The 23,223-nt window shown below is 39.8% G+C and overlaps 1 protein-coding gene across 8 annotated transcripts in view; it reads right to left on the bottom strand.

Moving 5' to 3' along the window:
• Positions 1-23,223, bottom strand: part of LOC106826955 (zinc finger protein 709-like) — a 58,093-nt gene that overhangs the window by 4,118 nt on the left and 30,752 nt on the right. For 5 of the 8 annotated variants that reach the window (XM_070492165.1, XM_070492162.1, XM_070492161.1 and 2 more), the window contains 3 exons: positions 12,903-12,988; positions 491-617; positions 238-298 (listed from right to left, as the gene is read on the bottom strand). In XM_070492165.1, coding sequence (XP_070348266.1) covers positions 238-298; positions 491-617; positions 12,903-12,944 — 230 coding nt within the window. In that variant the 5' untranslated portion in view covers positions 12,945-12,988. Of the gene's footprint in view, positions 1-237; positions 312-490; positions 618-9,392; positions 9,620-11,106; positions 11,239-12,902; positions 12,989-13,831; positions 13,959-23,223 lie in introns of those variants that run through there. The other 3 variants (XM_070492164.1, XR_011496200.1, XM_070492159.1) reach the window with 3 other exon arrangements.

Below are 23,223 nucleotides of genomic sequence, written 5' to 3'. Positions count from 1 at the left end.
GCTATTATCCAAACAGTGATATTCATACATAGGGTTTATTAATACTGTTTCCAAGAGAGCCATTTTGCAAAAGCTGAACCTCTATAACACATCTTAGAAAGTACATTTGGTGAAAATTTTCCAAGAATAGCTAAATTTGAAGAAAGGGTCATTTGGTTTCTTTGCGTCTTTTAAAAATTTCATAACACACCAGGATTCTCATCTAAGACACTGCTTTCTATTGTAAATGTAACTCACCTTAGTTTTCTCTCCTGGTTTTTGTCCTGATCTTCAATATTATGATTGTCCCATGTTTTTCCTAAAATGCAGACCTGGAAAGTTGATTACAAAGTACTAGAAATTATAGAAAAAATTTCAGATTCTAAGACTATGATGAGTTATGACCATTTCTAGTTTATTTACCAACATCTCTCCTTTCCACAGTCAATCTTGATGGTCAAGAAACACTTGTTCTCTCATTGAAGCAGTGAAGGAATGTCCTCACTCTTACCTACTGAGGCCAGGTTCCTGAAGGTTTCCCACATCACATCTCTGTAGAGTTTCTTCTGTGAAGGATCCAGTAAAGCCCACTCCTCCAGAGTGAAGTTCACAGTCACATCCTCAATGACCACTGAATCCTACAATAATACAAATATGTGTAGAATAGGATGCATGAGACTAACAACACTGGGGATCTACATTCTATTGGTAGGAAGGTTACATATGATTCTGTTATCTCCAAACATTTATTCTGTGATGCGATCATCAAAAACTCAGTTTTTCTGTACACACTTCCTCACCAATTTAACAGCATCATGAACACATGGAAATTATCCATTTTTACTGTGATCACATTTCCTCATATTTCTCTGTAATGGCAGTGTGAAGAGCATGTTGGGTAATGACATAATGCTTTACAATGAAACAAGTATTATAGTTATGAGACAAAAAGGAAAAAAAAAAGAACAAAAAAGACAGAACACAATATCCATGAAACCTAGGACAACCCTCTTTAACAGAGGCTTAAATTACCCAGAACAGGAATACCTGAACAACAAAAAAAGGGCAGAAAGCAATAGAAGAAACGACTGAAATAAGAATCATGAAAATATCCTAAAATTAATGAGAGCTGGCAAATTGTACATCTAGGAAGCTCAGAGAACACTAAAAATGATAAGCTACAAAAGTGTACACCCAAGATTATCCTATTCAAACTAGAGAAAAATCGAAGACAGAGAATATATTGAAAAGTGCCAGAGAAGAAACACAACTTGGGTATAAAGAAACAATAATTCAAATTAAATTGGACTTCTTTTCAAAAACAATGCAATAAGAACACAGTAGAGTGAAATATTTAACGAGTAGAGGGAAATGTTGAGAATAGAAAATGACTCTCTTAGAAGTCCAGTCAAGGAAAATTATCCTTCAAAAATAAAGGAAAAATAGCAGCTTTCTGAGACAAAAATTGAGGAAATTTGTCATTAGTACACCTACTTCAAAATGATCAAAAATTTATTGGAAAGAATGTAAATGATAAAGGTAGAAGATTAGAAAAAGAAAAGATGATGGTAAAACATCTTTTATGTTTATAATTAATATAACAAATGACACTTTGTTTCATATAATATTAGCAACAATGTATTTGGTAATGAGAAGCTTATGGACAAGTGAAATAAGTGACAGCAATGTGACACGGCATAGGAAGGGGAAATAGGGAATATTCTGTTATGAAGTACTTGCACACAGTGAAGAGGTACAGTGTTATTTGGCAGAAAAGGTGCGTTAGGTATCAATGTGTATTGAAAACTCAAGGGCAAGTTTTTAAAAAAAAAATGCGTAATTAATATACTAAGAGAAGAGAATAAAGAAAATCACATAAAATGCTGGATTTCAGCCAGAGAAGGTGGAAGACAAAAAGAAACAAACAACAAGAGCAAGATATAAAAAAACAGTAAAAGGGATACTCAATATTAATCCAGCTGTATCAATAAACACCTTAATCATCAATGGTCTCAATATAATTGAAAGATACAGTAACACCAGATTTATAAAAAACAAACTGAGTTATATACTGTCTATAAGAAACCCACTTTCAATATAAAGACACACACAGATGAGGGGTAAAAGGATGGAGAAAAATATCCCATGCCAACACAGGTCAAAAGAAAGTTGGCATACATATATGAATTACAGATAACACAGATTTCAAATGAAGGAAAATTCAGAGATAAAGAGGCACATTACATAATAATAAAGGAGTATATTTTCCAAGAAGGAATAGCAATGCTTCATGTGCATGTGCATAAGAGGGGGCAAATACATAAGGCAAGAGCTGACAGAATGCAAGTAAAATAGAAGAATTGAATTCAATAGTTGGAGAATTCGACACCCTCTTATTATGAATTATAAATTCCAGTAGGCAGAAAAGGAGAAAGGACAGAAGTGAATGGAACAGCACTGTGAAACAACTGGATTTCATTGTAATCTATGGAATACTTCATGCAGCAACAGCAAAATATACATTCTTCTCAAGGTCACGTGGAACATTCACTAAGACAAACCACATTCTGGGACATAAAGCACACCTTGACAAATCTGAAAGAACAGAAATCACATAAAATATTCTCTCACATCACACAGGCATTCATCTAGAGGTCAATAACAAGAAGATAGTTGGAAAATTCCCAAATATGTGGAGATTCAACAATACATTTCTAAATAATACAGAGGATCAAACAAAAAGTCTCAAGAAAGTGAAAAATTATTTTGAACTAAATGAAATGAAAACAGAACATACAAAAAGTTCTTAGATGCAGCAAAAGCAGTGCCTAGAGGGAAATTTATGCCATTGAACAATTACACTGGGAAAACCAAAGATCTATAATAAAAAATGTAAGCATCTATCTTAGGAAACAATAAAAGGAAGGGCAAATAAAAGCCAAAGTAAGCACAATAAAAACAAAACAATAAAAATTAGAAAAGAAAGCAATGTCATTGTGGGAAATCAAGAGAAAATTAAAACAGAAAAAGCTAGCTCTTAGACAAGACTAACAAAATTGTTAAACATTTAGTCAAGATTAAGAAAAGAGAGAAGACATATTACTAATATAACAAAAGGAAAGGAGGGGGAAATGAAAATAAAAAAGGATTTGATAAAATCTAACATCCATTTATGATACACTAGTAATAGAGGGGAACTTTCACTACTTGAGAAGGAACACCTTTTTGAATTTTACAGCTAAACTCATAACGTTTTCTCCATATGGCATGACTGTGTCCGTGAAACCTGAGAAAGGATTCACAACAGAAATAACTCATGGAATTCATAAGAGAGTACAGCAAGGTTGAAAGGTACATGAGTCAACGGCTTTCCTTATAGACCCACACAAATATAGCCAACTGATCTTTGACAAAGAAAGAAAGGCAATTCACATGAAAGTAAGTTTTTTAAGCAAACAGTGGTGGAAATAATGGATACTCACATACAAACACACACATAAAATGAATGCAGTCACGGGCCTTATACCTTTCAAAAAAATTAAGTCAAAACACATCACAGATCTAAATGTAAAATTCCAGAGGAATAAACTCCTAGGATATGACATAGGAGAAAATCTAGCTAACTTTGGGTTTGGAGATGAATTTTTGGATACAAAACAAAAAGTAAGATCCAGAAAAGAAAAAAAAATTTTACTTCCTTAAAATGAAAATCTCCTGCTATGAGAAAGATAGTGTTAAGAGAATAAAAGCACAATTTACAGAATATGAGAAAACCTTTGTAAACACTTATCTGATAAATAAGTACTACCAGAAATATCCAAAGAACTCTTAAAACTCAACAGTCATAAGAGAAACAACCCAATAAAAAAATGGGCAAAAGATATGAAAAGACAGCTCACTGAATAAGATATACAGATAGGAAATAAGCAATATAAAAACATGCTTCGCATCAAATGTCATTAGGAAATTGCAAATAAAACAATGAGGGAACATTAAACACTTATTAAATGGGGAAAACTCAAAATAGAACACTAAATATTCTTTAAGATGCAAAGCTACAGGTAATCCTCATTCACTGTTGGCAGGAATGGAATTTGGTGTGCCTACAATGGAAGGCAGGAACTTTCTTTGAAAACAAACTACACTGTTGCTACATAGAGGAAGATCCACCAATAAGGCACCTTGGTATTTTTCTAAATGAGTTGAAACCTTACATTCACATAAAAGCCACATATGAATGTTTATAGGCACTTTATTCATAATTGGCAAGAGTTAGAGTTTTAAGCAAGATGTCCTTCAAGTGTTGAACAGACAATCAGTGGTGTATCCATACAATGAAATACTGTTCAGTGATAAAAGAAATGAGGTACCAAGCCATGAAAACACAGGGAGGAACCTTAGAAGTATACTGCTAAGGGAAAGAAGCCAATGTGACAAGGGTATGTAGAGTATGATTCCAAGTACATGACATTCTGGAAAAGACAAAAGCACCAGCAAGTAGAAAGATCTTTGGTTGTGAAGAACCTGGGGCTTGGGGGAGGGATGAGTCAATACATGGAGCACAGGGTAGTTTTAGGGAAGCGAAACTACACCCTATGACCCAGAAATGATGGACACAGGTCATTATACATTTGCCAAAACCCATACATTGTATAACACAGAGTCAATGCTAATGTACACTGTGCACTGTGATGCATCAATATGGGTCAGAAATTGTAAGAAATGACCACAGTAATACAAAATGTGAAAAGTTGTGCAAACTATGTGGATGCAGAGAGAAGGGTTATGTGGAAAATATGTAAAATCTGATCACTTTTCTGTAAACCTGAAACTGTTCTAAGAAACACTGAAGTCTTTAAAAGAAAGAAGTAGACAGACTCATTACAATCCACTGCTGATGAGTGAAACAGGACACTTCTTACTCAACTGATCTCAGTAAGCCAGCCCGGTGCTCTATGAGCCTGGGACCCATAAGGGAGGGGAAACTTCCATCGAATGCCTTGTTGGAGAACTCACCCACCGTATCCTCTGAGAAGCGCCATGGTCAGTATCAGTAGTGTCAGAACTCCAAGGTGGATGACAAGTGTCCTGGTGAGTCCTTGTATTGTAGACCCAGCAATGTACAGACAAGTGTTACCTTGATTTCTATTTTGAGTATCTCCGAGTCAAGAGATTCCCAGAGTTCTTTTGCCACAAAGCGGCATCCCGTAGACAATCATCCAAGAGTTTGTGAAAATGTGCAGATTAGGCCAACTTTGGGCCTGTACTAAGATTACTGCCTGCTGCTTGGTTAGCTCCGTTAGCTCCTTCGGTTTGGTTCTTCATCACGGATGTCCCAATTAAGGGATGAAGAGCATCAGCGCCGCACTGAGCTCCATCATGTACAAATGTGTATTGTCATCAAACTCTATGTACTCCCCAGTGCTGTGCATTCAGTTAATCCCGAGGAACTACCCAGGGAACCAAGGGGTCTGGGAGAGGGGTGGCCTCCTCCATCACCACAGCATCTTTCAATAAACTGAAGAAGGGCCATGACCCTGCTGCACGTGGCATACACTGCAGGGCCAAGGTTAGGCTCCATCATATCACAAGTAGGTGTCAGTAGCTGAGCTGAGCAGGCAGGGTGCTGTTTTCAAGGCCAAAGGCATAACAGGTGCCCTGGCAGAGGGTCTCATGCTCATTACTTACAAGAGCCTCTGTTTTCAAGAGATCTCAGTATGAGATGAAAAAGCAGCTCTAGTGGCATATAGTGCGGGACGTGGGGCAGTTTCCTGCATCAGAAGCCTACAGACAACTTAAGGCCCTCCTCCAGAGAGCCTCACATCACTGCCGCCATCAGGGTCAGACGCCTCCTCCATGACAACTGGTTGGTTTACAGAGTTTAAGGAACCCAGGATGAAGATGGGTTCAAACTAGTCCCTTTGCTGTGCCAGACGCAGACTGTGGGTGTTGTCCACCATAACCCGGAGGGTCAGGACCTACGTTGCAAAAGACACACGGGCAGCAGCAGCAGAGTTCCCTAGGGGTCCTGCTGAGCCCTTTGAGCTCTCACCATCTACCGGCTGCATTTTCCTCTCTTCTCTTTCTCTGTGAAATGATTGCTCTGTAAGCAGTGACCCTTGATGGGCTCAGCTCACTGACAGGGTATAATCGTCCCCTCACAATCCCAGTATCAAGGCAACCCCAACCTCAGTGTCACACTCACTCTAGACACACAGATAGATCCCACCAAGTCACTGACTGAGGCCACATAAGGAAGGCCTCATTCCTAGACTCCTGCTCCTGAAGGACGAGGAATTACCCAAACTGCCACCTGGGAGTTCTCCGCACCTAGAACCCAGGCTTGGTGGGGTCAACAGTGCAGCACAGGGCAGCACAGCGCCCAGGAGGAGCTGCCCCGCAAGCAGCAGCCCACAGTGCAGGAGCCTCCAGGCTTTCTCATCAGCTTGTCCAGGGAAGAAGACCCAGGGGGAAAGGGAGGGCGAGGCTTAAGTGTTCAGTGGCCAAACAGCAAATATGTGGACCCTGGCCACACATTACAGGAACAAACACAGGTGAGAAAAACAGGCATATGCACTGGTGTGGTTTTACATAAAGAAGCACTAACAGGATGGTGAAGCAGTGATCAACACTGGTCATGGGAGGGGGGCTGGAGTCAGGTAGAGGAGCGGGGCAGGACAAGCAGGCGGGGAGTCTCCTTAAGGGCGTTTCCTCTCTTAGGAATATTTTAACCTTCCCACGCATGATTTATTTGAGATAAGGAGAGAAATTTATATACACCACATTTTCCTAGGCTTGATCATTATTTTCAATTAACTTTTGCATTTTAAAATTAATTTAATTTTAATATTTCTACATAGAAAAGCACACCAGGATTTTACGCTTTAAGCCCCAATAAACACAAAACAGTGAAAACAACTTACAAATTCATTTCCAAAAGGACAAGGGGCATTATAGTTTGTCCCTGCACTATGTTTCACAGTGCTGATATTTTCAGGAAGGAGTACGCTAGGGGTTTGCATTAAGCCCTGCAATAAAGTCGGAATTCCAAAGATTTACGTAAGCTTTACATGACTCCTTATATCAATGAAAATAGAAATTCAAGTGTTTTCCTCAGATCCATTAAAATAGGAATTCATTTGCCTTAGGAATAGTATAGCCTTTTAAATGTCAAAGTTCCCTCAGAACATGGACACACAGAAGCTGACATAAAAGTGGAAAATGCGCCTGAGAAGTTAAGCAAACCCACCTCACATCACGAGGTTCTCTTGCCTAAATGAAACAAGAGTTCTATTTGGCTCCACGATGTTCTTGCCTTACTCATCCTATCTCACAATCAACTTACATTTTAATTTCCAAGCGCTAATGGAGACTAGAATCAAAGGGCTGCAATCTTCAAGTGATAAAGGAATCCGAGGACAGAAACATGAATATTTGAATGAGGCCATAGAAGCAGCCTGCTTGTCTACAGTGCAGAAGGAAAACTCACATTCAGAAAGTGACCATATTCCCAGACTTGAGGTCTAAACACTCCTGCCTGAGATGTAAGCCCTAGAGTGGCCTTGTGGCTGGTGAAGGAGGGTGGGGACCCCTGAGCAGCCACAGGAGTGAACTCTGGAACCCCACACACCCTCCCTCTCCTGTGAGCATGGAAGCGGTGCCTCCCCCAGGCTCCCATCCTCACAAGTGAGGAAACTCTCAGCTGGCTTCAGTTTAAGCTTCTGACCCACATGAACTCCAAATTCACGAACACTTTGTCCACAGGACACAACACCTGATCCTCACAGACTTTCTCACTGTGCACAGATTACACTCTCAGTGCACCTACAGTGTGGGTGCAAAACTCAAACAATGTCTAAAATGTCCAGCCCTAAGGAACCACAACCACAGCCTCAGAAAGGGCAATACTCCCCACCCCATGAGCACGTGCACCCCCAGCTTTCCAGGGCTCTGCAGCTCCTCTCAGGATAAAGGCTCCTTCCATGGGGGTGTGAGCAGCAGGACACCTGCAGGGGGAGGCTCCCCAGGAAGGACAACTGGGCCTTCAAGGCCTTCCCTCTGCAGGCCCAAGGGGGCCTTAGCTTGGGTCTTGGACTGGGGGCCTCTGCTCCCCACTGGATATGCTTTGGAACATCACTGTTATTTCAAATGACACAAACCCAGTACTTGAATAATCCAGGAAAATCACTTAAACTCAATCTTTATGTGAAAAATAGGGCAGGGAATTATAAGGCAGTTTTACCAGCTCAGCTGGAAAACCCTAACAATCTATTACTTTCAGGAAGAAAAATCAGTTATTTATTATTTCCATGGCAAGAAGTCACACTTGAACGCTTGGGGTCTGCATGTCTAAGGCCTGAAACTTCATTTAATAACATCCAAAAGCAAAGAACAGGCCTCAGAAACTTACTACACACGTTCAGGGGAAGAAAGAGTGAAGTAAGAATTCTTAACAAATGGAATGTAATTTTTTTTTCTGAAATTCAGCTCTTTGTTGTCTGTTTTTAACTATTTTATATTGTCTTCCAAGGTTTATTGATTAAATATATCTACGGTTATTGAAAAATGGAGACACATGAGTTAGTGAATCTTTTCTAGGTCACAAACCTAAGGAGGGGCAGTGCTGACAGGACGGATCACCCAGGAAAGTTTCTCAAGAGGAACCTCCACCCAAAGGAGTGACAACTGCATGTCTGTGCCCAGAAAGACCCTGGGGGACAGACAAGGATTTCATGCTTTGTAGTTGCAGGTGGTATTCTCTGCTTTCCTCTCATGTAAAATATCCACAGACAAATACCATCTTTAAGAAAGGGGCATCCATGGCTCTGGGGAATAACGATAAACAACTAAAAAAGGGTTTGTGCGATGCACCACGGAGGGCGAATAGTTGATAAGGATGCTGTGAATCCGAGAGGGGCAGGTGGCTTTGGGAACACAAGGAGCGATCTGAAAATTGAGACTTATTGGCAGCCCTGGAAGAGCTGGGGGCACAGGGTTGTGGATTTGAGACTTTTCTCCCCAAATATTTGGAAAACTCAGGAAAAACTGGGCGCCTCCTAGGGAAAAAAGAAGCACTGGGGACCCACAGACCGCAGCCCCTCCGCGCACGGACCCCGAAGCCCGAGGCCCGACTGTCCTGCGGGCCCTCCCGCGGGCCCCGCACCGTCTGGGACACACGGGGCTGTGGGCGCACAGCGGCCCAGAGACGCTCCGGCCCAAGTCGCCGCGCGCAGGGACCACAGGACGCCCGGGGCCCGGCTGCCGGCCCCGCCCCCACGCTGCGGCCGGAGGGGCCTGAGGGCCGAGCGGCGCCACCGCGGACTCGGGGCTGCAGAGCCCTGGGGGGACCGCGGGAGGCCGGGCCCGCCCCGCCGCTTCAACCAGCCCCTCCTCCTCCGGGGCTGAACTCTCACCATCGCTGAGGCTCGTGGGGCTCCCGGCGTCCTCCCTCCGACTCGGTACAGGTCACGGCGCGACGGACTGCGCGGCAGAGCAACGTGGACACTTACGGGCAGGCGACCCGCCATCGGAACCACTGCAGAACCACAGCCAGTCGACTTTGGCTGCAGAGCGTCGCCCCGCCCACCTGCCACCCGGCCAACACTGATTGGACAGGTCAGAAGGCCCCTCCCCCTCGCTCCTGAGTGACAGCCGGTCGGAGGTCAGGTGTCTGAGCTGACCTGGAGCTGGACTTTGTCCTCTCCGGGGACTTTTCCATTGAAATGGCGGTGCCAGGAGGCCGCTCGGGGAACTGTGACCCTTTGCAAACACAGACACTTCATAGTCAACTCACGGTGCGTAATGATTACTCTGGCTCCACTTTGATCTCTGACTGTTGACAGCCTTGAGTCTTCCACCCAGCGCTTCCCCAACCCCTCATATCAGACTAGGGAATCCTCTGGCCTCCCAACCCCTTAGCTCTGATGGGAAGTTGGAACCTCAGCCGCAGCTGGGCGCAAGGTCTCTTCTCAGTCTAACCAGATGGTGTGAGGGGTGTTCATTCAATTCTCAGGTGTACCTTTTACCCTGGAGGGAAATTTATTTTAGATCATTGTTAGAATGTATCCTGAGAGAACTTTGAAGTGTGAAGGCTATAGTATCCCTAAGGTAATTCAATTCCTGTTTGGACTGATACAACAAAAAAACAGAAAAGGTTATGTAAATGTGGGATGTACCTGAAAAGTACTCACATGTTTAAGAGATTGGATTGCAAAACTCATTTGCATTGCAAAACTCTTAATGTATTTATCCACTTATTTGAAGTTTTTTTGAGAAACAATACATATCCCATACAATGGACCCCTTTAATGTCTGCAACTCATGGTCTTCAGTGCAATCATCACCACAGTCAATTTCAGGACATTTCCATCACCTAAAAAGAAACACCTCTACCCTTAACCCACCACTGCCCTGTCTTCCTGCCTAGCTCCTCCAAGTGCCAGCCCCAGACAACCACTAATCTATTGTCTGTCTGTATAAATTGCCGTGTTTGTTGACTTTCATGTGAATGGAAATATGTAATATGTGGTCTTTGTGTTTGGTTTCATTCACTTGGTATAATTTTTTCAGGGAATTCCATGTTGTAGGATGTATCAATACTTCCTTCTTTTTTTTTCTACTTTAGATATAATTGACATGTATCATTATATTCGTTTCAGGCGTACCACAATAAATCTAGTTAAGATGCATCACCACATGCAGTTATAATTTTTTTCTTGTGATTAGAACTTTTAAGATCTCTCTTAGAAAATTTTAAATATACAATTCAGTAGTATTAACTATAGTCACTATACTGTAAATTATATCCCCATGACTTAGTTTACCACGCAAGTGTGTACCTTTTGACCACCTTCTGTATTTATTCCATACAAATTACATCTTATCCATATTTAAGTGTATAGTTTATAGTGTGAAGTACACTGACATTGTGAAACCAATCTCCAGAACGCTTCATAATGCACAACTGTAACTCTACCCATATTAAACACCAACAGCCCATTGCCCTTGCTCCCCCAGCCCCTGACAACCACTGTCCTGCTGTCTCTATGAATCTGACCATTCTAGGTACCTCATATCAGTGGAATCATACAGTTTTTGTCCTTTTTTCAACTGGCTTGTTTCACTTACTATAATGTCCTTGAGGTTCACCCAAATTGTAGCATGTGTCAGAATTTCATTTCTTCTTAAAGCTTCTTAAACTTCAATAGTACTCAGTTGTAGGTGTGTACCACATTTTCTTCATCCGTTCATCCACTGATGAAAACTTAGGTTCCTTTCACCTTTTGGGTACTGTGAATAACGCTCCAAGAACACAAGTGTACAAATATCTGTTTGAGTCCATGTTTTGAATTCTTTGGGGTATATACTTAGAATTAGATAAGCTGGAGCATATGGTAACACTTTGTAATTTTTGAAAAACTACCATACTGTTTTCCACAATGGTGGCATGATTTTGCATTCCCACCGGAAGTGCACATGGGTTCCCATGGGTGTTTTCACCTGCTTGATGATGTGCTTTGAAGCCCCAAACTGATGAATTTCAATGAAGTTCAAATTATTCCCCCCTTTTTTTCTTTACTGTTTTTGCTTTTGGTATCATATGTAATAATTCTTTGCCAAATCCAGGGTCATATTTTTCCCTGTTTTTTTAAGAGCATCATGGTTTTACCTCAGGTTGGGGTCTTCAATCCATTTTGGTAAAATATTGTGTGTGGTGTAATGTGAACATCCAATTTCCTTCTCCTTCATGTTGCTATCCAGTTGTCCCAGCACCAATTCTTGAAAAGAATATTCTTTCCTTATTCTCGGTACCTTTTTTGAAAAGTAATTGACTATGGATGAAGGGTTTGCATCTGGAATCTCAACTGAACCCACTGATCTGTGTGTCTATCCTTGTGTCATCACCACATTCCTTGATTACTGTGCTGAGCAGTCAGATTTGAAATCAGAAAATGTTAATCCTACTACTTTGTTTTACTTTTGGAGATCGGTTTGGCTATTATGATTCCCCAGCAATTCCATATAATTTATGAAACAGCTTGCCAATTACTATTGTCAACCTAAAAAGCAAATTTGCCTGGTATTTTATCTCAAAATGAGTTTATTCAAGAATAGCCAAAAGAATTGCAATTTGGCGTGTGCACGCTGTGGCAAACCAGAGGCAAATCCAGCAAACAAAGAAAAGGAGCTGCTTTTATAGAGAAAAAGGGGGAGTAGGGAGGGGCTGTTCTAAGTGAAAATCCATTGTCGGAAAGTAACAGCTCAGGGCAGCAATGGCCTCTCATTGGCTGAGCTGCAGCGTTTCTCATTGGCTGGGCCCTTGCCAGGTGAGGAGAGAATTTTCCTTCAGTGAAAAGTAGTTTTACATCCTGTTGAAGATGAAAGCCATCGTCTCTCCTTCCTTGGTGTAATTGAGGGTGAGTGGTAGTGCATGAGAGCTCCCCCTAGAGGCCTTCCTGACTCCAATTTAGTTAAGGTTTCTTTTATTAACATCCACAGTATAATGCAGTCAGCTGAGATTCTGATAGGGATTTTGTGGAAATTTAGAACATTCTGGGAAGTATTGACATCTGAACAGTATTTAAATATAAGCATCCATGGACATGGGCTATTTTCCCTTTTATTTATTTATTTGTTTACTTACTTACCTACTTACTTATAGGGTTCACTTTTTTTTTCTTGCCACTATTGGTCAGGGAGAAATAAAGAGCAAGAAAAAGGATGGCATCACTCCAAGGCCTTTGCTCATCTTTATTAAAGATTTGCAATGGTCAAATATCCAAATCTCTTCCCAACCTCACCTCATTCCTTTTGTTTCCAAAAATGCAAATCAAACTTTTGGCAATAAAAATGTTTAATTGTTATCATGACCAGAAGTTAGTTTCAGGAAAAATGTGGCTAGACGAGAGTTTTTCACCACATACCTTCAAGATGCTTGCAGCTCTGTAACTGATGTCCCTTCGCATGTGTGTACATTCAGTAATGACCTTCAAATAGCAATGGTGTTAGCCTGTAGATTTAAAATATATAGAAGTATATAATCATTATTCTGTCACTATGTGATTATCATAAATATGCATTTTTTTAGTACAACTCCTTTCCTTTTTTTTTTTTCATTTTACCTTTTGACCCCCTTCACCCATTTCTGCCAGCGGCCACTCTTCACCTTTGGCAACCACCAGTCTGTTCTCTGTATCCATGAACTTCTGGTTTTTGGGTTTTGTTTTTAAATTCTACATATAAAAGAGATCATACAATGTTTTTCTTTCTCTGACATATTTCCCTTAGTGTAATGCCATCAAGGTGCATTTGTGTTGTCACAAATGGCAAGATTTCATTCTTTTTTTATGGGTGAATAATTTCCATTGTACATGTGTACCTCAATTTCAAATCCATTTATTTATTGATGGGCACTTAGGTTGATTCCATAACTTGACTATTGTAAATAATGGTGCAGTGAACATCAGGTGCATATATCTTTTTGAGTTAGCGTTTTTGCTTTCTTTGGATAAATACCCAGAAGTGGAATTGCTGAATCATATGGTAGGTCTATTTTAATTTTTTATGAATCTCCATACGGTTTTCCATAGTGGCTGCACCAATTTACATTCCCACCAACAGTGCAAAAGGGTTCTCTTTTCTTGAGATCCTTGCCAACATTTGTTATTTCACACTTGTAGATCTTTATTAATTTTTAAATGATGTTTTGCAGTTTTCAACGTGTTTTCTACTTCTTTTATTAAATTTATTCCTATTTTATTCTTTTTTGTGCCATTATAAATAGATTTTTATTAATTTTGTTGTCAGATTGTTCATTGCAGTGTATAAATATAATTTACTTTCGTATACTTACCTTGTATCAGACAAGATTGTTGTACTCGATGATCAGTTCTAATAGATTTTTTAGTGGACTGGTTAGAGTCTTCTATTTACAAGATGTCACATGCACGTGAAGACAGTTTCACATCTTCCTGCCCAGTCTGGGTGCTTTTTATTCCCTTTTCTTGCAAAATTATTCTGGTTAAATCTGCAGAACATTGTCACATAGAAGTGACAAGAGCAGACATTTTTGTTTTGTTCCTCATTTTTGGGAGAAAATATCCAGTCTTTCACCATTAAATATAATATTAGCTGTGGGTGTCCCACACTTGCTCATTATCAGGTTCAGGAAATTTCCTTCAAATCCTGGTTTGCAGAGTGTTTCTATCGTGAAAGGATGTTGGATTCTGTCAAGTGTTTCCTCTGCATCTATTGATATCATCAAGTCACTTTTGCTTTTTAGTTTATTAATATGATGCATCACATTAATGGATTTTGGGAGGTTACCCCAACTCTCCATCCCTGGAAGAAATCCCACCTGGTCATGGTGTGTAATTCTTTTAAGATGCTGCTGGATTAGATACTAGTTTTGGTTGGGGTTGTTTGGGGTCAATATTCACAAAGGAACTAGATCTGCAGGGTTTGTCTGGTGATACTTTTGTCTGATTTTGGTGTCAGATTAACGCTGGCTTCACAAGTGAGTTTGAAATATTGTGTTGATTCTGTTTTGGGGAGACTGTGAAGAATCACTATGAGACCTTAATTGAATGTTTTGGAGAATTCTGCAGTGAAACCCTCTGGGCCTCAGCTTTGCTTTATGGGTAGTGTTTTGTTTACTAATTCAACCACTTAAATTTTTATAATTCTATTCAGATTTTCTGTTTCTTCTAGACTTACTTTGGTAAAATACTTTCTGATGTTTACTTTTAGTATTTTCATTTTTATGGTTTTTTTTTTTTTGAGGAAGATTAGCCCTGAGCTAACATCTGCCGCCAATCCTCCTCTTTTTGCTGCGGAAGACTGGCCCTGAGCTAACATCCGTGCCCATCTTCCTCTACTTTATATGTGGGACACCTACCACAGCATGGCTTGACAAACAGTGAGAAGGTCCACACCCAGGATCCGAATGGGTGAACCCCAGGCAGACAAAGTGGAATGTGCGAACTTAACTGCTGCACCACTGGGCTGGCCCCTCATTTTTATCTTTTTTGATGTTTAACTCTTTACTCCATAGATAATTTATTTGGATGTAATAGAAAGGAGAGTTAAAGATAGCCACAATTCATCATCTATTGTTTCATATCCTTGTGTCTGTTTATAGACAATCAAGGGTTTCTTGACATTGACACAACTGACATTTTTGGCAAGATAATACTCTTTGTCAAGGGGACTATTCTGTGCATCACAGGATCCCTAGATGTCTGTACCAGTGCTCCCCACCTCCCACAGTCATGACAGCCAGAAGTGCCTCCAGATATTGGCAAATGGTCCCTGAGAGGCAAAATCACCCATATGACAAACATCTTGTCAGTTCTTATGGTGGCAACAGACCATTAAATTATCATTCCTCATTAATTTTTGTAATTGGTGCATCTGGTGAAACTTGTCCTTCATCATTCTTTATTTGCAATAATTTCCTGAATACCCTTTGCACCTGTTTTCAGAGATATACTTTAAAATGACTGTATTATGAGGCAGAAACAAAGATCCTGATGCAAATTTGAGTGGAAATGTCTTTTAAAATGTGGCTGTGTGTAGAGAGAGTTGCATCTTTGACTTCAGGAGTCTTCCATGCACCAAAGTTGACTATGTTTCCATGGAGGTGATGCTATCTGTCATCTCATCAGAAAACACTCAGACTTGTCTGCACATAGATCTCACACATGGCGTTAGCCCTAAACCTCCAAATTTCATATATATTTTGCAGAACGTATGATTTTAATTCAATAATATGGGTTGTTGTGTACACAATGTTAAGAAAATTGACTCCATCACTTCTAGTAATTTTCCGGTTATTTTCTCTTTAACTTGCCAAATACACAATGCTCTCATCTCCAATAAGAATATTTGCTTCTTTCATCTTATTCTTCATTTTGATCACTGTGTCTTCTGACATGAAGTTATAGATGAAGCAATGATAGATATGAGGAATGAGAAGAAACGTCTTTGTTGTTTGGATTGGTTCCTCCTTTCTTTTTTTTCAATTTTAAATTTTTTTTATTGGGGTCACATTGGTTTATAACATTATATAAATTTCAGGTGTACATCATTATATATTGATGTCTGTGTAGATTATGTTGTGTTCACCATCCAAAGACTAATTACCATCCATCAACACACGCGTGTGCCTATTCACCCGTTTTCCCCCCTCCCTCCTCCCTTCCCATCTGGTAGCCACCAATCCAATCTCTGTCTCTTACGTGTTTATTTGTTGTTGTTTTCATCTTCTATTTATGAGTGAGGTTATATGGTATTTGACTTTCTCTGTCTGACTTATTTCACTTTGCATAATATCTTGAAGGTCCACCCATGTTGTTGCAAATGGCAAGATTTCATCTTTTTATGGCTGAGTAGTATTCCATTGTGTATATATATGGTGTCTTCTTTATCCATTCATCCCTTGATGGGCACTCAGGTTGCTTCCAAGTCTTGGCTATTGTGAATAATGCTGCAATGGACATAGGGGCGCATGTATCTTTATGCATTCATGTTCTTTGGATAAATACCAAGCAGTAGAATAGCTGGATCATATGATATTTCTATTCTTAATTTTTGAGAAATCTCCATACTCTTTTCTGTAGTGACTGCACCAGTTTGCACTCCCCTGAGCAGTATATGAGAGTTCCCTTTTCTCCACATCCTCTGCCAAAGATGTCATTTCCTGTCTTGTTAATTACAGCCATTCTGACAGGTGTGAGGCAATATCTCATGGTAGTTTTTATTTGCATTTCCCTCATCACTGGTGATGTTAAACATCTTGGCATGTGTCTGTTGGCAATCTGTACATCTTCTTTGGAAAAATGTCTGTTCATTTCTTTTGCTCATTTATTTTACTTTTATTCTTTTTATTTTATTTTATTGAGGTCATAATAGTTTATAGCATTGTGAAATTTGAGTTGTATCTTATTATTAGTCAGTCATCATATATATGTGCACCTTTACCCCTTATGCCCCCTCCCAACCCCCTTCCCCTCTGGTAACCACTAATTTGTTATCTTTATCCATGTTTTTATCTTCCACAAATAAGTGAAATCATGGAGTGTTTGTCTTTCTTTTCTGGCTCATTTCACTTAACATAATACCCTCAAAGTCAATCCATATGGGTGGAAATGGGACAATTTTGCCCTTTTTATGGCTGGGTAGTATTCCATTGTATATATATACCACATCTTTATCCATTCATCAATAAATGGGCACTTGGGTTGCTTCCATGTCTTGGCTATTGTGAATAATGCTGCAATGAACATAAGGGTCCATAAGTCTCCTTGAATTGCTCACTTCAAGTTCTTTGGATAAATACTCAGTAGTAAATTAGCTGGATCATATGGTATTTCTATTTTTAATTTTTTGAGAAGTCTCCATACTGTCTTCCATAGTGGCTGCACCAGTTTGCATTCCCACCAGCAGTGTATGAGGACATCCTCTCCAACAGTTGTTATTTTTTGTCCCGGTTATTATAGCCATTCTAACAGGTGTAAGGTGATATCTCATTGTAGTTTTGATTAGCATTCCCCTGGTGATGTTGAAAACAATGTCATGTGCCTATTGGCCATCTGTGTGTCTTCTTAGGGAAAACATCTGTTCATATCCTCTGCCCATGTTTTGACCAGATAGCTTGTTTTTTTCTTGCTACATGTGAGAGGTCTTTACATATTTTGGAGATTAATCCCTTATTGGATATATGATTTTCAAGTATTTTCTCCCAGTTGGTGGGTTGTCTTTTCATTTTGTTCCTGGTTTCCTTTGCCTTGTAGGAGCTCTTTGGTCTGATGAAGTCCCATTTGTTTATTTTCTCTTTTGTTTACCTTGCCCAAGTGGTATTTGAAAAGATGTTTCTACCATCAACAAAACAAAAAGACAACCTAACAACTGGGAGAAGATATTTGCAAACCACATATCAGATAAGGGGTTAATATCCAAAATATACAAAGAACTCATACAGCTCAACAACAAAAAAACCAACAATCCAATTAGAAAATGAGCAAAAGATCTGAACAGAGATTTCTCCAAAGAAATACAGATGGCCAACAGGCATATGAAAGGATGCTCAACATCATTAGCTATCAGGGAAATGCAAATCAAAACTACAATGAGGTATCACCTCACTCCAGTCAGAATGGCTATAATTAACAAGACAGGAAAGAACAAATTTTGGAGAGGGTGTGGAGAGAAGGGAACCCTTGTTCACTGCTGGTGGCAGTGCAAACTGGTGCAGCCACTATGGAAAGCAGTTTGGAGTATCCTCAGAAAATTAAGGATAGATCTACCATATGATCCAGCTATTCCACTGCTGGGTATTTATCCAAAGAACTTGATAACACAAAGGCATAAAGATACTTGCACCCCTATGTTCATTGCGGCATTATACACAATAGCCAAGACTTGGAAGCAACCTAGGTGCCCATCAAGGGACGAATGGATAAAGGAGATGTGGTATTTATACACGATGGACTACTACTCAGCCATAAGAAATTACGAAATCCAACCATTTGTGACAACATGGATGGACCTTGAGGGTATTATGCTGAGTGAAATAAGTCAGAGGGAGAAAGTCAAATACCGTATGATCTCACTCTTAAGTAGAAGATAAAAACGACAAAAAAAAAAAAAAACACACATAGCATTGGAGATTGGACTGATGGTTACCATTGGGGAAGGGGGGAGGGGGGAGGGCAAAAGGGGTGATTAGGGTCACATGTGAGGGGATGTACTATAATTAGTGTTCGGGTGGTGAACATGATGTAATGTATCCAGAATTTGAAATATGATGTACGTCTAAAAAAAATAAAAATTAAAAAAATAAATAAAAAGAAAAGATGTTTCTAGGACCAATGTCAAAGAGTGTACTGCCTATATTTTCTTCTAGGAGTTTTATTTTTTCAGGTCTTACCTTCAAGTCTTTAATACATTTTGAATTAATTTTTGTTTATAGCAAAAGTTAATGGTCTACTTTCATTCTTTTGCATGTGGCTGTCCAGTTTTCCCCACACCATTTACTGAAGAGAATTTCTTTTCTCCATTATGTGTTCTTGGCTCCTTTGTCAAAGATTAGTTGTCCATAGAAGTATGGTTTTACTTCTGAGCTTTCACTTCTGTTCTATTGGCCTGTGAGTCTATTTTTGTGCCAGTACCATGCTGTCTTTATTACTCTATCTTTGTAGTATATTTTGAAGTCAAGGATTGTGATGCCTCCAGCTTTGTTCTTTTTTTCTAAGGATTGCTTTAGCTATTTGGGGTCTTCTGTTGCCTCCTATGAATTTTATGATTCTTTCTTCTATTTCTGTGGAGATTTTCATTGGGATTCTGGTTGGGATTGCATTGAAACTTATAGTTCTTTAGATAGTATGGACATTTTAACTATGTTTATTCTTTGAACCCATGTGTGTGGAAAATCATTCCATTTCTACCTGTCATCATTGATTTCTTGAAGTCTACTCTGTCTGATATTAGCATGGCAATTCTTGCTTTCTTTTGTTTGCCATTAGCTTGAAGTATTGTCTTCCATCCCTTTACTCAGAGCCTATGTTTGTCTCTAGAGCTGAGATGAGTTTCCTGGAAGGAGCATATTGTTAGGTCTTGTTCTTTAATCCATCCTGCCACTCTATGTCTTTTGATTGGAGAATTCAATATATTTAGATCTAGAGTGATTATTGATATGTGAGGGCTTAATATTGCCATCTTATTGCATGTTTCCCAGTTCTTCTGCATTTCCTTTGTTTCTCATCCTGTGTTTTTTGGACTACCAATTTAATTAGGTAGTTTTGTCTCTTGGTTTTCTTCTTGTATATCATAAATGTCTCTATTCTAATTATTTGTTTAGTGGTTACACTTAGGTTTGTATAAAAAGTCTCATAGTTGAGATAGGCCATTTTCTGATAGCCTCTCATTTCCTTAGACTATACTGACTCCATCTGTTTCCTTTTCCCCTTCTATGCTATTTCTGACATGTCTTTTTCCATCTGGTGTTGTGAGTTTGTGGTTAAAATGATGAGATCATTTTTGTTTTAGTGTTTTCCTTTTCTTTATCCTTGATGTTAAAGTGTTTACTAACCTGATCTGATAGAGAGAGCTGCCATTTTCTGATTATTGTCTGCCTATTCATCTCCTTTCTCAGGGCTTTGTACCCCTTTCCTGTTTTTTTGTTTTTTTGTTTTTTTTCAGCTATGAGGGCCGTCTTGAGGATTTCTTGTAGGGGGAGTCTTGTGGCAATGAACTCCCTTAGTTTTTGTTTATCTGGGAAAGTTTTTATTTCTTCATCATATCTGAAGGAAATTCTGGCTGGATGGAGTATTCTTGGCTGAAAGTTTTTGTATTTCAGGATTTTGAACATATCATTCCACTCTCTCCTAGCCTGTAAGATTTCTGCTGAGAATAAAGCTGAAAGCCTAATAGGAGTCCCTTTGTAAGTTATTTTCTTCTGCCTTGTTGCCCTTAGTATATTTTCTTTGTCCTTGACTTTTGGCAGTTTCACTACTATGTGCTTTGGAGTGGGTCTTTTTACACTGATAAAGTTAGGAGATCTGGAGGCGTCTTTCACATGGATTTCCAGCTTCCTCCCTGGGTTTGGGAAGTTCTCAGCTATTAGTTCTTTGAACAAGCTTTCTGCTTCATTCTCCTTCTCTTCCCTCTCTGGAATACCCATAATCCTTATGTTGAATTTCCTGATTGAGTCAGATATTTCTCTGAGAGTTTGTTCATTTCTTTTTAGTCTTACTTTTCTCTTCTCCTCCCTCTGAAGCATTTCTATAGTACTATCCTCTTAACTGGCTGATTCTCTCCTCCATATTGTCAGCTCTGTTGTTTAGGGAATCCAGACTTTTCTTTATTTCATCCATTGTGGTTTTCATCTCCAACAATTCTGATTGCTTCTTCTTTATGGTTTCAATCTCCTTTGTGAAGAACCTCCTGAATTAGTTAATTTGTCTTTCTGTGTTTTCTTGTAACTCATTGAGTTTTTTAATGATAACTGTTTTGAATTCTTTGTCATTTAGGTTATGGATTTCTGTGCCTTCAGGGTTGATTTCTGGGTACTTGTCACTTTCCTTCTGGTCTGGAGATTTAATATACCTACTCATACTGTTTGATGGAGTGGATTTTTGCTTCCTCATGGTGCTCTTATCTGGTTGTAGCTGCCACATACCACCACTAGGTGGGGCTCAGACACTGTGTATTCTGGGCCTAGCATGAACAAGGGCTCCCCAGCTCTGGCCACTGATGCTTTTCTCTCTGAGTGACTGATCTATGGAGGATCTGGAGCACTGATTGTGGGGATACTCTCCTTCCCCAGTGCTTCCCCCAGCCCCTGCTTGTCTCTCTGTACAGAGCTCTGGGTGATTGCAGGACTGAGCAGTTTCACTTTTCCAAGCAACTGCTCCTTCACTCATGGCTCCGTGCACCAGGTGATACTGGGGCTGGAGTGCCAGGCAGGGATGGGGTACCTTGCCTCACCAGCACACTTTCCCTGCTGCCTCTGCCATGTTCTCCACACTATGCTCCAGACGATTCTGGGGCTGTGCACTTTCCCTGCTGCCACCACCAATTTCTCTGCACCTTACTCCAGGCAGTCCTGTGGTTGGAGTGTGGTACAGGGATGGGGTACCGCCCTCACCTGCACACTTTCCCTGCCACCACTACCATGCTCACCACACTGTGCTCGGAATGATTCTGGGGCTGGAGTACCAGGTGGGGATGGGGCACCCTTTTCTTCTGCACACTTTCTGCCACTGTGGCCTATCTCTCTCCATGGAGCTCCTGCAGATCAGCTTCCACTTCCTCAGGAGGATCCAGCCCCACCTTCACTTTCAAGCGTATGGCTGTGTGGGTCTCTCAGACGTCTTTTGTGATGTGTATATGTCGTCTGTTGGTGTATGAATGTCCTGTTGGTTGTATCTTAGAGAGCAGAGTCCAAGGGAAGAGCTCACTCTGCCGTGATGCTGGTGTCACCCCTGGAGTGTCCCTTTTATCACTATATACTGCCCCTTTTTGTCTCTCATTACCTGTTTTAGCTTGAAGTCTACTTTGACATAAGTATGACAACACCTGCTTTCTTTTGTTTGCCATTAACTTGCAGTATCACCTTCCATCCCTTCACTCTGAGCCTGTGTTTGTCATTAGAGCTGAAATGTGTTTCCTGGAGGCTACATATTGTTGGGTCTTCTTTTTTAGTCCATCCTGGCACTCTGTGTCTTTTGTTTGGAGAATTCAATCCATTTACACTTAGAGTGATTATTGATACATGAGGGCCTAATGCTGCTATTTTATTAATTGTTTTCTGGTTGTTCTGTATTTCCCTTGTTTCTTCTCCCATGTATTTCGGACTGCCAATTCAGTTTGGCAGTTCTCTCTGATAGTTTTCTCAGTTTTCTCTTTATTGATCATTTGTGTTTTTGTTCTGATTATTTGTTTAGTGGTTACTGTGAGGTTTGTATAAAAGATCGCATATGTGAGATAGTCTATTTTCTGATAGTCTCATTTCCTTTTTCTAAGTAGTTTCCATCCCTCGCCTCTTCCCCTTCTAAGCTATCCTTGTCACAAATTATTCCATGTTGTGGTGTGAATTTGTGGTTAAAATGACTGGATTATAGTTATTTTTGATGTTTTCCTTCCCTTATCTTTATTGTTATAATTAAGTTATATATCTTAAATGTTATAAACCGGTTATAACATGTTAGGCTAACTGGTTCTTATAGAGAGCTGCAATTTTCTGATTTTGTCTGCTTATTTATCTCCTCTCTCAAGACTTTGTAAACCCTTTCTTTTTTTCTCATTTGAGGGCCTTCTTGATCATTTCTTGTAGGAGGGGTCTTGTGGCAGTGAACTCCCTCAGCTTTTGTTTATCTGGGAAAATTTTTATTACTCCATCATATCTGAAAGACATTTTCACTGGATAGAGTATTCTTGGGTGAAAGTTTTTGTCTTTCAGTATTTCAAACATATCATTCTACTCTGTCTTTGCCTGTAAGCTTTCTTCTGAGAAATCTGCTGACACCTGATGCAGATTCCTTTGCACATTATTTTCTTCTGTCTTGCTGCCCTTCATATTTTTTCTTAGTCATTTTGTTTTGCCAGTTTTACTACTATATGCCCTGGAGCATTTCTTTTTACATTGATGTAGTTAGGAGTTCTATTAGCTTCTTTTAATTGTAATTGCAGCTCTTCCCCAAGATTTGGGAAGGTCTCAGCTATTATTTCTTTGAACAATATAAT

The sequence above is a fragment of the Equus asinus genome, chromosome 20 (assembly GCF_041296235.1).
Source record: "Equus asinus isolate D_3611 breed Donkey chromosome 20, EquAss-T2T_v2, whole genome shotgun sequence".
NCBI classification, from domain to species: domain Eukaryota; kingdom Metazoa; phylum Chordata; class Mammalia; order Perissodactyla; family Equidae; genus Equus; species Equus asinus.
The sequence above is the reverse complement of the archived record's forward strand: the minus strand, read 5'-3'. Positions and strand labels throughout refer to the sequence as shown.